The sequence below is a fragment of the Sciurus carolinensis genome, chromosome 3, assembly GCF_902686445.1.
Source record: "Sciurus carolinensis chromosome 3, mSciCar1.2, whole genome shotgun sequence".
In the NCBI taxonomy this organism is placed as follows: domain Eukaryota; kingdom Metazoa; phylum Chordata; class Mammalia; order Rodentia; family Sciuridae; genus Sciurus; species Sciurus carolinensis.
This window is the reverse complement of record NC_062215.1, coordinates 52,493,978-52,506,167: the sequence shown is the minus strand read 5'-3', so window position 1 is coordinate 52,506,167 and position 12,190 is coordinate 52,493,978. Positions and strand designations below refer to the sequence as shown.

General features: G+C 45.9%; 1 protein-coding gene across 2 annotated transcripts; it reads right to left on the bottom strand.

Moving 5' to 3' along the window:
• Positions 1-2,496: 2,496 nt before the first annotated feature.
• On the bottom strand, positions 2,497-7,585 carry LOC124981074 (asialoglycoprotein receptor 1). 2 transcript variants are annotated; one of them, XM_047547247.1, is made up of 9 exons: positions 5,602-7,585; positions 5,250-5,337; positions 4,126-4,242; positions 3,910-4,005; positions 3,750-3,821; positions 3,447-3,533; positions 3,215-3,366; positions 3,032-3,138; positions 2,497-2,902 (listed from the first exon to the last, which is right to left on the bottom strand). In XM_047547247.1, exons 1-9 carry the CDS (start codon positions 5,959-5,961, stop codon positions 2,746-2,748), a joined length of 1,236 nt encoding a protein of 411 aa, XP_047403203.1. In that variant the 5' UTR covers positions 5,962-7,585; the 3' UTR covers positions 2,497-2,745. The 2 variants fall into 2 exon arrangements, with proteins under 2 accessions (XP_047403203.1, XP_047403204.1); XM_047547248.1 differs by having other exon boundaries at positions 5,598-7,353.
• Positions 7,586-12,190: the final 4,605 nt, after the last annotated feature.

The following is a 12,190-nucleotide window of genomic DNA, read 5'->3' as shown; positions in this document are numbered from 1 at the left end:
TTTTATTTACAAAAATAAGTCAGTGCCAAAATTTGCTGACTCCTGCTTTACAGTGATAGAATCCCCTGGAATTTGGCCTCATGGAATAAACAGTACACCTCTCAGAACAATTTGCTGCTAACTGTGACCCTGGGACTAATTCTAATCCAAGAAATGTAAGCTGAAGTAGCACATACAACTTCCAGAAGTGTCCTGTGGACAGAGAAAGAAAATGTGCCATTGTCCTTTTCTTTTCCCTGGTCTGGAGTGCGTCATGACTGGGGCAGGTATCTTGGAACATGTAGCAGAAGTAACAGTGAAGCAACAAGATAGAAGCTGCCAAAGTCCTGAAAGATTTTATTATGAAGAGGAGTTAACTTTTGCTGAGTGCTTTTCTGAATTGTGTAATTTTGTCTTTTATTGCCTGTTAATCTATCCTTCTGTACTCTCTAAATCTATTATACCAATTTCTCTGGTGTTAAACCATATTTGAATTCTTTTTTTTTTATTGTTTTTTTTTCTTTTCTTTTTTTTTATTGTAAACACATGGGATACATGTTGTTTCTCTGTTTGAATTCTTGATATATATGTTACTTGAACATGATATCTCATAGTATGCTGATTTGTTTAACTAGTTTTGATCTAGGAACTTTATATTTCTGGTCATCATTTGCCATCTGAAATTTGTTAAAATTTGCTTTATGTCCCAGTTTTTGCACCATTTTTTGAAAATATCTGGGTGTACCTGAAAAGAATGGGTATTCTGCAGTTGATGAGTAAAGTGTAATGAATATGCCCATAAGGTCCTAATAGATTATTCTGGGTTTAAAACATCTGTGTCCTAAATTTTTTTTATCTGCTTGATCTATCAGTTACTGATGAAGATGTTTGATCATCTTTTTACAGCAAAATATAGGTTTTTCTATTTTTTTCTTATAGTTCAAAGTTTTGTACTTCATGTTTTGTGGCTGTTATTCAGTGCATACATATTTATTAATGGTGTATCTTCCTATTGAATTGAACCTTTTATCTTTAGAAAGTGGCCCTCTTTTTCTCTAATAATACTTTTTGTTATAAAGTATACTTTCTTATGATAGTTTATTTCAATTAGAATTTGCCCCAATGTTTTTCATATTTTTGTTTTCAACTTCTCTGTTTCAGATATGTCTCTTGAGCATATAATTGGATTTTATTTTTTATTTTGTACGTAAATGTTTGTCTTTTAACAAGACTACTTTTTTTTTACATTTAATATAATTAGCAATATATTTAGATATACAACTAATCCTTTATTTTGTTTTTTTCTTTTCTTCCTTTCTTTTCCTGGTCCTGGGAGATTGAACCTAAGGGTACTCTACCACTGAGCTACATCCTCAGTCCTTTTTTTTTTTTTTTCCCAACACAGTTTCTTACTACATTGCTTAGGGCCTTCCTAAATTGCTGAAGCTGGCCTTGAACTTGTAATCCTACTGCCTCAAACTCCTAAATTGCTGAATTACGGGCATGTCCCACCATACCCAACCCAGGGGTTTTTTGTTTGTTTTTGTTTTATTTTGTTTTTTTAATTTTGAGACAGGGTCTCACTAAATTGTCCAAGCTGGTCTCAAACTTGCAGTCTGACTGCCTCAGCCTCTTGAGTCCCTGATATTACAGGTATGTGCCACTATGCCTAGCTGTTGATACATCTTTTACAGGATGTACTTTTCTGCTCATCTCTAACTGCTGTATTATGTTCAGAGCACTGCTTATTTTTGAAATTAGCATATGTCTTATATGTGAGCAAACACCCTGCCCATTTTTGTTAATATTTCCATAAGTGTCTGTAAAGTCCTAATTGGTCCTCAATCCCAGGCTTGGCTGTTGATTCTGTTAATATTGATGTTTCTCTTTCATGGTCCTGGTTGTCCTCATACGTTGGGTGACTCAGGTTGTATGTATTCATGGTATTTGTTACCTGTTTATGAATGTGCTTCTGTTTAATGCACTGAATGTAATAAATGCCAGTGAATTTCATCCAAAGTGTTTGTTTGGTTGTTGTTGTTTTGTGGTACTTGAAATTGAACCCTGGGCCTCACACGTGCTAGGCAAGTGCTCTACCACTGAGTTATTTCTACCGCCCTTTTTATTTTATAGAATCTCAATAAATTACCCATGCTGGCCTCAAACTTGCATTCTCCCGTTTCAGCCTCCTGAGTAGACTGGATTTCAGGGGTCACCACTGCATCTGACTCATTCAAGGTATTTGAAGCACTCAACAACTTTGGGTGGTTCAATCCAGAAGGTATTGCTGCTGGTAGGTGGTCTCCATTAACAAGCCTATCATGTGCCTATCATGAGTTTCATAGGACAGAATTACTTGCCCAAGCTCAACACCTGTGAATAACAAAACTTGGCTCCTAACCAGGCCGTCTGGCCCAAAGCCCATTCAGTTCTCATGATGCCTCTACCTGCCCAAGTCTTCCTAATGCCAACCAGGCCCCTCCCAGTTCCTAATGCCCAGTAACCAGACAGTTCATAGAATGTTTAAATATATTGCTCTTCCGTTTACTCTAAAAAAAGAAAAAGTCATTAATAAGCTGCACACTGCAGAAAGTGTCATGGGTTGCCATCGTCCCACCACTCCATACAACACTATACACTCCCCCTCTCCTTTAAATCCTAGATGAAAATTCCCAAGACAGTGGAGACCCCCACATAGGAGGATTTCCAATCCCAGACCTCAGCAGCTCAAGGCATTGAGGAAATAAATTAGGGGGAGGAAGGGTCCTAGTTGGTCTTGCCCAGCTCTGTCTCACAGACCCAGCGGTAGGGCCTCTGGCAGAAGTCATCATTCCAGCGACCATCAGGGGTGAAGTGGGCACAGTCCTCGCCTCCTCCTAGCCCATGCCCATACCAGTCATCTGGCTGATCTGGTCTCCAGTTCCTGTGGACAGGAAACAGCCAGGTGCCCCAGGAGGTCAGACTCAGTCACATCCACAGGAGCCCTTCCACCCTAGGGTCAAAGGTTGGGAAGGTGCCAGACACACAGATTTGAGCAGTCACACACACTCACTTGAAGCCTGTCTCATAGTCAGTCCCATCCACCCATTTCCAAGGGCCATTTTGATCTGTTAGACCTATCCAGGTGTTCAAAGGGCCCATGTGGTGCTGGACAAATTTCTGGAAAGAGAAGAGTGGGTTGGTGACCTCTCCCTTATACAAGCCAGTCTACCAGAAGAGCCTGCCAGGATCTCACCTGCTCCTCCCAGGAGGTGACTACCACCAGGTGAGCGTTCTCCAGCTGGCAGTACTTGTCTGCCTCTGGCCAGGGCCTCCCAGAGCTGGAGAACCAGTAGCAGCTGCCTTCATGTTCCACCCAGTTAATGGGGCAGCAGGTCCTCACAGAGCCTGAGAGGGAAGAGGGAGGGTGAGGAGGCTGCAACGCTGCCTGGAGTGGGGCAAAAAGTAGGGTTGGGTGCCCTCCTCACCATTGCCCTGGAGGACAGCCATCTGACAGCTCAAGCTTCGCAGGTCAGACACAAACTGCTTCACGTGGAGCAGCAAGCTGGAGTGTTCTGGAGAGAGAGAGGACAGAAGGGGAGAAGGAGGAAGAGAGTGGGAGAGGGAAATAAGGTCAGTATGAACATAGGGGGAGGGATCTGTCATCTCTCTGAGAAGACCAATCACGGATGCCCCTGCCAAGAAGCCTTGGTTTGGTCTGAGAGTTGCACTCTATACCCTATACCTACACACACACACATACACAGACGTACACACACCCGCTCTCTGACCTTCACTCAGATCCTGCTGTTGTTTTTCCAGCTGGGACTCCAGCAACTTCATCTTTCTTCCCACATTGCCTCCTGGGGGAGAGACTTGCTCAGTGCCCAGATGTCTTGACCACCCCCGAACCCCTCCCTGGCCCCAGCTCCCAACCCGAGCCCCCCTCACCCTGGGTGCTCACAGCCTTGACCTCAGCCTCAGTGCTCACTGTGAAGTTGCTGAAGGTCTTTCTCAGGGCCTGCAACTCCCCCTGCAGCTGGGAGTCTGTGCAGGAGAAGGCATGGGTTTGAAAACAGGAGGGGGCTGTGTTCACCAGCACTGCACCCATCACTAACATCCCCCCACCCCAATATTGCTCCCTTCTCTTCCACCCCAGGCACCCACTTTGGGATCCAATCACACAGACAACCACCAGCAACAGAAGACTGAGGCCCAAGGAGAACAGGAGGAGGCGGGGTCCAGAACAGAGTCGCTGCAAAAGAGGTTGAGAGGGAGGCAACCCTGCAAGAGAACGGATAAGGAGCTCAGGGACACAGGACACCTGGAGTAGCTGCAGGGTACTTGGTGAGGAGCAGGCTAAGGCTACCCTAGTAGACTATAAGGAATCATATAGATTAAGAAATCTATATGGGATATTTTGCAGGGCCAGAGACAACTGGAAGTGGGGAAGAGGGATCCTCAGGGGGTGCAAAGCTTTGACCTTCCCTAGCACTGTGGAGGCCCTGAGACTTTGCTGACACCTAGCGGCAGGACTGTGACACTGCAGCTAATTAACCTCATCGGAGCCCCGTCTGTGGGAGTCTGTCACTGCGCCCCCTGAAAGCGAAGAGGTTTCTCCTCTCTGTGAATCCCACCCATCTTCGTCTGCATGCAGAGAGAAGGCAGGGTCTCTCCCACCCATGGAGAAAAGAATGACAGTCAGCCTGGTGCCTGTGAACTGGAGTGTGGGGGCCTCCCCTCCCCTTTCTCCTCGCCAGTACTCACCATCCCCACAAGATTCCTCTTTGCTCAGAGGACAAAGAAGTGGGGAGAGAGAACTTGTTTTAGATGCGTGGGAAGGGGACTCATCCTTCCCAGAGCAGAGACCCTCAGCCTCATCACAGGCTTCCTAACCTAACCCTTTTGACCTAGTTGATCCTGATACCACGTGCACCCACACACACTGGCCAAGGCTCCCTGTAGCCACGTTGGAAGAGGAAACGAAGAGGGCGACTACATTCTGAAGACATAAACCCATCTCTCCAGCCTCCAGTTGTTCCCATACCTTGGGTCCACCCCCTGCCCAAGGTCCTGAGAAACAGGTGACACAGTAAAGAAGCTTGGGCAACTGTCAAGAAGAAAGGGATTCTAATCCCATGCCCGTACCTCCCCTAACTAGTGAGACTTGGCCACCATTTTCTATGAGTGTGTCAGATTCAGGGATGGAGCCAGGTGTCACAGGAAAAAGCAGGTGAGGGGGTAAAAAGTCACCAAATACTCCTGTTTCAGACGGGAGAGGTGTCCCTCACCTCTTCGGAGCTGATGATGGTCATTCTCCTCATTGTCCAGGTGCTGAAGATCTTGATACTCCTTTGTCATGATAGGCCTGGTGCTGGACTGGGGACAAGTCAAAGCTGAGGCTGGAACTGAGTCTGAAGCTGAAGGGAACTGGACCTGGAGGGTGGGGTCTGTTCCTTTCTTATCTCTGACTGGGGACCCAAGGAGGCCCTTCTTTTTTCCATCCCCTCCCAGGTCTGACATCCCAAATACAACCTCTGCCCTTTTCCCACCCAACACTCCCCACACCCACACCCCATCACACACAGGGACCCTTCAACCCCTCCTTCAATTGTTCTCCCTCCCCACCCCCATTTTACTTGCTGAAGTTCTGGAAGTCTGGCTCCAAGGTCCCTTGATGTAATGCAGATCCCAGGCTAAGGAAGGGGCTGAAGCCTGGAGAATTAGAGTAGGTGGCCAGCCCTGGACAGTGGGAGTGGAGGAGGCAGGGTCCATATGAGGGCCCTGGGCCTGTGTGTCTGTGGTATGGGTGTCTGTGTGTCTGAGCACACGGAATCTGGCATCTCCAATGTTTGGGACTTTGGACAGTAAACAAAGATGGAAATGGATTTGGAACTTGGGGGTGGGAGTGGGGGATGAGTTGCCTCTGCTGTCCTCCCCAGGAAAGGGGAGTCTCCAGCCAGTCCCCACACACACCCACAAGTCAGTCACCTCACACTTCATTGAACCATTTGGGAAGGGGAACAGGCCTGGGGGCACTGAGGTACAGTTTGTTGTTTCCCCTCTGTCCCTGCCCCTTTCACTCCCTACCTCTGAGTTTCCCAGAATTGTTGGTGTCTCCAAATATCCCTGACCAGAATCAGAGGGACCGACCAGTTCCCTGCTCTTGCCCAATCCAGTTCTGTGACCCCAGAGGCCACGGCTTCCTGTGGGCTGGGCCTCAGGCTCCCCAGCCAGCCTAGCCTGACTCCCTCACTCTTCTGGGGAGTCTGAAGTCCTCCAAGAAGCATGGATGCAGGATAGGGGGCAGTGGGGAACCTCAGTTGGTCTGGCGCTGATGAACCTCCACTGGCATCTGCTATGTGTCCCAAAATGTCTCTCACATTCATTTCTGTTATCCCCCAGCACAACCTATTTTGCAGGAGAGAAAGTTAAGGCCCTGTTTGGCAAGAGCTTGCCAGATTCACACTGCAAGGAAGCAGCACAGGAAGGACTGGGCAGCCTGGCTCTACCCTATGTGCTGCCCCCAGAACCACCCCCAGGACTGGGCTCCCATCCCATCCACATATGAAAGTCCTGGAGTTCCAGATATGGTAAATCATGGGCTTCAGAGAGGGTTGTCTGAATTCAAATTATGTTAACTGGAAATTAACATAATTTAAATTATGGAAACTGGGCAACAATAAAGATGCTAACAAGTCTCCTTTACAGCTCCAAATGTGAAGTTGTACAAATCCTGCTTTGCAGATATTTCAATAAAACTAGACTTGAATTGTCTAGATTATGTGAGATATTCAGGAACACATCACTTGCATAGAGTGACAGCTCTGTATGTGCCTTCATTTGCCTGTGTCCTGAAAACCCTTGTGTTTGTTTACCTGCACTGGGCCCGTGGCCAGTGATTTTGGTGACAATTGGGGTTGTTAATTTAACATGCTCTGATATTATCACTTACAATCTGGTTTATTCAGGCCCCAAAAGCCTATGCTGACTCAGTCAGAATACTGGTTACGCCCACAGAGGTAGGGACTGTCAGGGAACACAGGAAGGTCTGGGGGTTTCCCTGAAGGGAAAGTCCACCTTCTTTTTCTGGAAGCTGGTCACACAATGATGCTTAGCTTGTAAAACTGCAGAAAGCCGTACACTTACCAAGTGTGCATCTTTCTGTTTGCATGTTTTTAAATGTGGTTTCCACCTTATAACCATGTTCCCCAAATTTATTGATTAGAGAACAGTGCTTGGACTAATGCTAAACATTGTATGTATATGTGTTGTGTGTATATGTGTATGTATACATATATCTATACACACATATGCATACGTATTAATCTTTATGTTTCTATTTAGAGTTACATGCCTTATAATGTATATAATAGAATTGTGCATTTGCACAGCTATATTAGTTATCTATTGCTACAAAATAATTACTCCAGCCAGGAACAGTGGCACATGCTTATAATCCCAGCAATTTGGAAGACTGAGGCAGGAGGATTTCCAGTTTAAGATTGAATGGTTTAAGGCCATAATTTAACAAGAGCCTATCTCCAAATAAATACAAAATTTTTAAAGGGTTGAGGGTGGACTCAGTAGTAGAACATGTATAAGGCATGTATGCTGGCATGTATGAGGCTCTGGGCTCAATCCCTAGCATCACAGAAGTAATAATAGCAAAAAATTTTAAGAAAGAGCTGGGCATGTGGTTCAGTGATAGAGTACTCCTGAGTTAAATCCCCAGTATGGAAAAATAATAATAATTACCCAAAAACTTAAAATAATAACTAGTGATCCTCTAACCCAGCTTCTGAGGATAGGGTGCAGCTTATCTGACAGGTTCTGGCTCAGTGTTTCTTACAAGAATGCAGCCAAGATTTCAGTCAGTGCTATGTTCATTTGAAGACTTAACAGAGACTGGAAGATAACCACAAAGGGGACTCACTCACATGGTGGGAAAGTTAGTGCTGGGTGTTAGCAGCACTTAATTCTTCACCACAGGACTACTTGAATGTCCTCACAACATGGCTGCCAGCTCCTCCCAGAGTGAGTGATCCAAGAGCACCATTCCTTTTATGACCTAGCCTCAGAAGTAACAGGCCATCATTTCCAAACTATCCTGCTGGTCTCAGTCCTACTCATTGTAGGAAGGGACCACACCAAGAGTGTGAGTCCGAGAAAAAAGAGAATCACTGGGAGCCATCTTGAAGAATGAGTGAACACATATTAGGGTAACATATGCTCAAAAACATTTTGCTGGCAGGGACAGGTGAGCAACACATTTAAAGACTATGACTGTAGATCATGGGGTCCATGAACAGTTGTTGCAGGCAGTTCAGTGGTGAGTCAAATCTCTGATTGAAAGATGCCTGACCTCTATGTGGAGATAAGTCAGAGGTAGGTGGTTCAGAGGCAGGGAGATCAGTCAAGAGGCTGCTATTGGTCCCAGTGAGAAACTACAAGAATTGAGGCCAAACAGGAAGAGACACATGGACAAAACTTTAGCAGAGGAATGGAGTGGACCTCCTTATTACTATATGTGCAATGAGCGAGGGAACAGAGCTGGGGCACAGGGCAGTAATGTACCTGACCAGGGTCCAGAAGACTTCTGGGAATAAGTCTGGAGTCCATAGGGATTTCTGGGCTGCAGACCTTGAAGGCAGTCTTGGGCATGGCCCAGTGTGGCAAAGTGCCCTGAGAAGAGCCCATCCAGTAAGAGGGCAGAGTGGAAAGAAAGCCCAGGACCAAGTCCCTGCCAGAATCAGAATCAGAAGAGTGAACCCCAGAACTGCCACCTGGGAAATAGGAATGACCTTCAGGGCTTCCTGGAACCCCAAGGGCCAAGAGAAAATCCACCAGGGCCAGAGAGAAACATGATCTTCCTGTCAGGAGAGTCAGGAAAAGGGAAGTATTTTTTAGGCTAGGGAGGCCTGAGCAGCTGGTGGGCAGAGAAGAGACTGACAGAAAGAGAACAAGTAGATATAAAGAATTAGAGAATGAGCCAACTGGAGGTCCCCCAGAAGAAGGTTAAGTGGGCAAAGCTCATTATCAGACAGTTCTGGACTCATCTTGCCCTTGTCTAGAAAGTGGGTATAATGCCCATCTGGGAGAGTTATTGTCAAGGTTAAGTGAAATGATGAATAAAGAGCACTTGGCACACACCTGCATAACTTAGTGCTCAGCACATGGTGGTTGTTTTTATTTATTTATTTATTTATTTATTTATTTAATTCTTCTAGCAAAACCAAGAGAAGAGTTGAACTTCTGAGGCCTCTGTGTATACAGGAAAGGGGAATTGGGGATCAGGATGGCAGAGTACACCTCTCTGCATACCCTAGAGAATGATTAACTATTTCACTGGGACAATCCTGGAACCCCAGGAGGATGTCTAAGTTCAGACAGCCCCCTGACCTTCCACAGAAGAGACCTGGATTCTGAGTTACCTTGGCCCTTGCCAACCCCTCTCAGAGCACTTCCAACCTTGTGTGTGGGACAGAACAACCTTAATCTTGCCCTCAGACCATAAAGGTGGGGGTTAGATCTCAAGCTTCTTGGGACCCCTGGCCAACAGAGAGGTGGCACTAGCAGATCTCAAGAGGTGGCTCAGTGCCGACTTGCCAAAAAGGGTGGTCTATAGGTCCCCATTGCTAGGAAAGAATGGGCAGGGCTCAGCCTGAGAAAAAGCAGGAGAGATTAAGAGAGAGGCACTTGGGCAGAGGGGCTCAGCAGTGGGGTAGAGGCAAGGGAAGTGGTGACTGCTAGGGCTAGATGGAGGAGGTGGTCCTCTGCACAAAGTGTAAAATCTAAACCAACATGACTACCCCTTTCAGTGAGCTTGAACATCCCATCTCTATAGTTGACAGGAACCTTGTCAGTGGGGCCAGGCGTGAACTCTGATTTTAGCAGGGTCTTCCTCCATCCTGGCTCTTATCTTCCCAACACCACTCTCTGTTCTAGGCACACCTCAACTTTCCAGCCTTAGGACAGTCAGAATTTTGTGACCAGGACCCTCCCTATGCCACTTTCCTACTTTCATTTATTTTGGTACCGCAGATTGAACTCAGGGGTGCTTTACCACTGAGTTACATCCCTAGTCCTTTTTTTTTTGAGACAGGGTCTCCTAAATTGCCCAGGTTGGCTTCAAACTTGCAATCCTCCTGCCTCAGCTGAGGTTCACAGGCATGTGCCACTGCTCCCAGACTTCTTTTCTACTTTTAAAGGGTGAAAATTTAAGAAAATTTTAAAACTCCAAATTATCCCAGGTTTTATGTAACTTCCAGGTTTATCCAATAACTGAAAATAGACCAAGAGTTCAATAACAACCATTGTTACCATTTCCTGCTGTTGCCAGACACTGGACTAAGCACTTACAAGTATTATCACCTTCATTTCTCACAAGTATTCTGCAAGGTAAGCAGTTACTAATTTCATTTTACAGCTAGGGAAATAGGCTGAGAGGGTACACTCCTTGCCCAGTGACAGTGGGGCCACCATCATCCCCCATCTTAACCTCAACAACCTCCCTGGCTCTCTATTGTCCCCAGTTGTATATTTTCTACCAGCCCCCAGGACCACATTGCTAGAAAACCTGTGTCTCCCTTCTCCCTCCTCCCTCAAGCAGCTTTTTTATGGCACTTGAAATAAAATTCACATAAAGGCCTATGTGTCAGGCCTTGCTTATTTCCCTGACCCATTTAATTCGCTCTACCCCAGTGCCCTCCTGTCTTCCCACTCCCAAACTTACCCCTACCTTGTCGTTGCTCTACTTGGCACCGTCCCCTCACCCCAGTCTATGTCAGCATTCAAGTCAACTCAAGTGTTGCTCCAAGAAGAGGCCATCCTGGCCACCCTGCACAAACTAGCAAGGACACATGCCCAGTGGTTACTTTACTTGCTTAATAACGTTGATTGAATTTCAAATTAGCTGTCATTCCCACCGAATTAGACCCAAAATTCCCCAAAAACAAATGTTGCCTTCTCAGCAGTTTGAACACTGACTGGTACCAAGGAACATCCAAGTGTTGTTGAAAGACAGAATTCATGGGGAGAAGAGGAGCCAGGATTTGAACCCAAGTCCGTTTAGGAGCCCAGTGCTCTTGTCCACTAAAGTACCGGCCTCTTTAAGGAACCAGGGAAAATATCTCTATAGACTTGGAATACTACACCCCAACTGTTACCATGGTAGAATGAAATGAGGACTTTTTTTTTTTTCAACCATATGTATTTCTATATTTGAATATTTGTCAAGTACACATATTACTTTTATGTTTAAAAATAATGCATGAAAATTCCAGCTACTTGGGAGGCCGCGACAGGATCAAAAGTTTTGAGGCCAACCTGGGCAACTTAGTGAGACCCCGTCTCAGAAATTGGAGATGTAGTTCAATAGTAGAGCACTTGCCAAGCATCAGAGTCCCTGGGTTCAATCCTCCTTCTCCTTCTCCTTCTCATCATCATAGTGCAAAATTATGTGATTTTATCCCTTCTAGGTAAACTATCCCTAATTCCTTAGACCTGGACCCACTGCCTGCACACACTTTCCTCAGCTCCCAGATTTCTCTCTTCAGTCCATGGTAGAGAACAGCACAGCCTCACACCATCTGTTCCTATGCAAAGTCAAGCTAAGAGGATTATTTGTAAAAAAATGTCCTCTGTAGCAGTGATTCTCTCTACATGGAGACATTAGAATCACCTGGGTGGTCTCCTGAAATGCACACCCCTGGATCCCCCCACCACGATTCAAAAGGTTGGGTCCTGTGGGACAGAAATTTTTTTCAGGGCAATTCACAGAGGACCACTGGTGTGAGAGACACCTTGATCCTTGGACTTGTTTAGGTTGGGGCAGCCAGGACCTCCCCAGGGTCACTGCCCCTGGGTCAGTCTTATGCATCCATCTCTCAGCTTTCCTCAGGGGTGGCTACAAAAACCTCTTTTGCAACAATTCAGGATTTAAACACCACAATGCTTAGGGTCCTCCACCGCAGCCTTGCCCACTGGGGACCCTGAGAATCAGAGGACAAGGGAGCAGAATCATAACTGGTGCCAGCAACAGCTTACCTATGTCATACCTCAAGTGAGAGCTTGCCAAGCACATGAACAGTGGCATAAGGAAGGTTGAGAACCACTTTTCTATATAGCAGCAATCTGAGCTTTGTTTAGGACTTAGGGCCAGAAAAATCTGACTCCCTAAAATAAAAACTAAATTTTTTTTACCTTTTATCATAAGGAACTAGGCAATGAG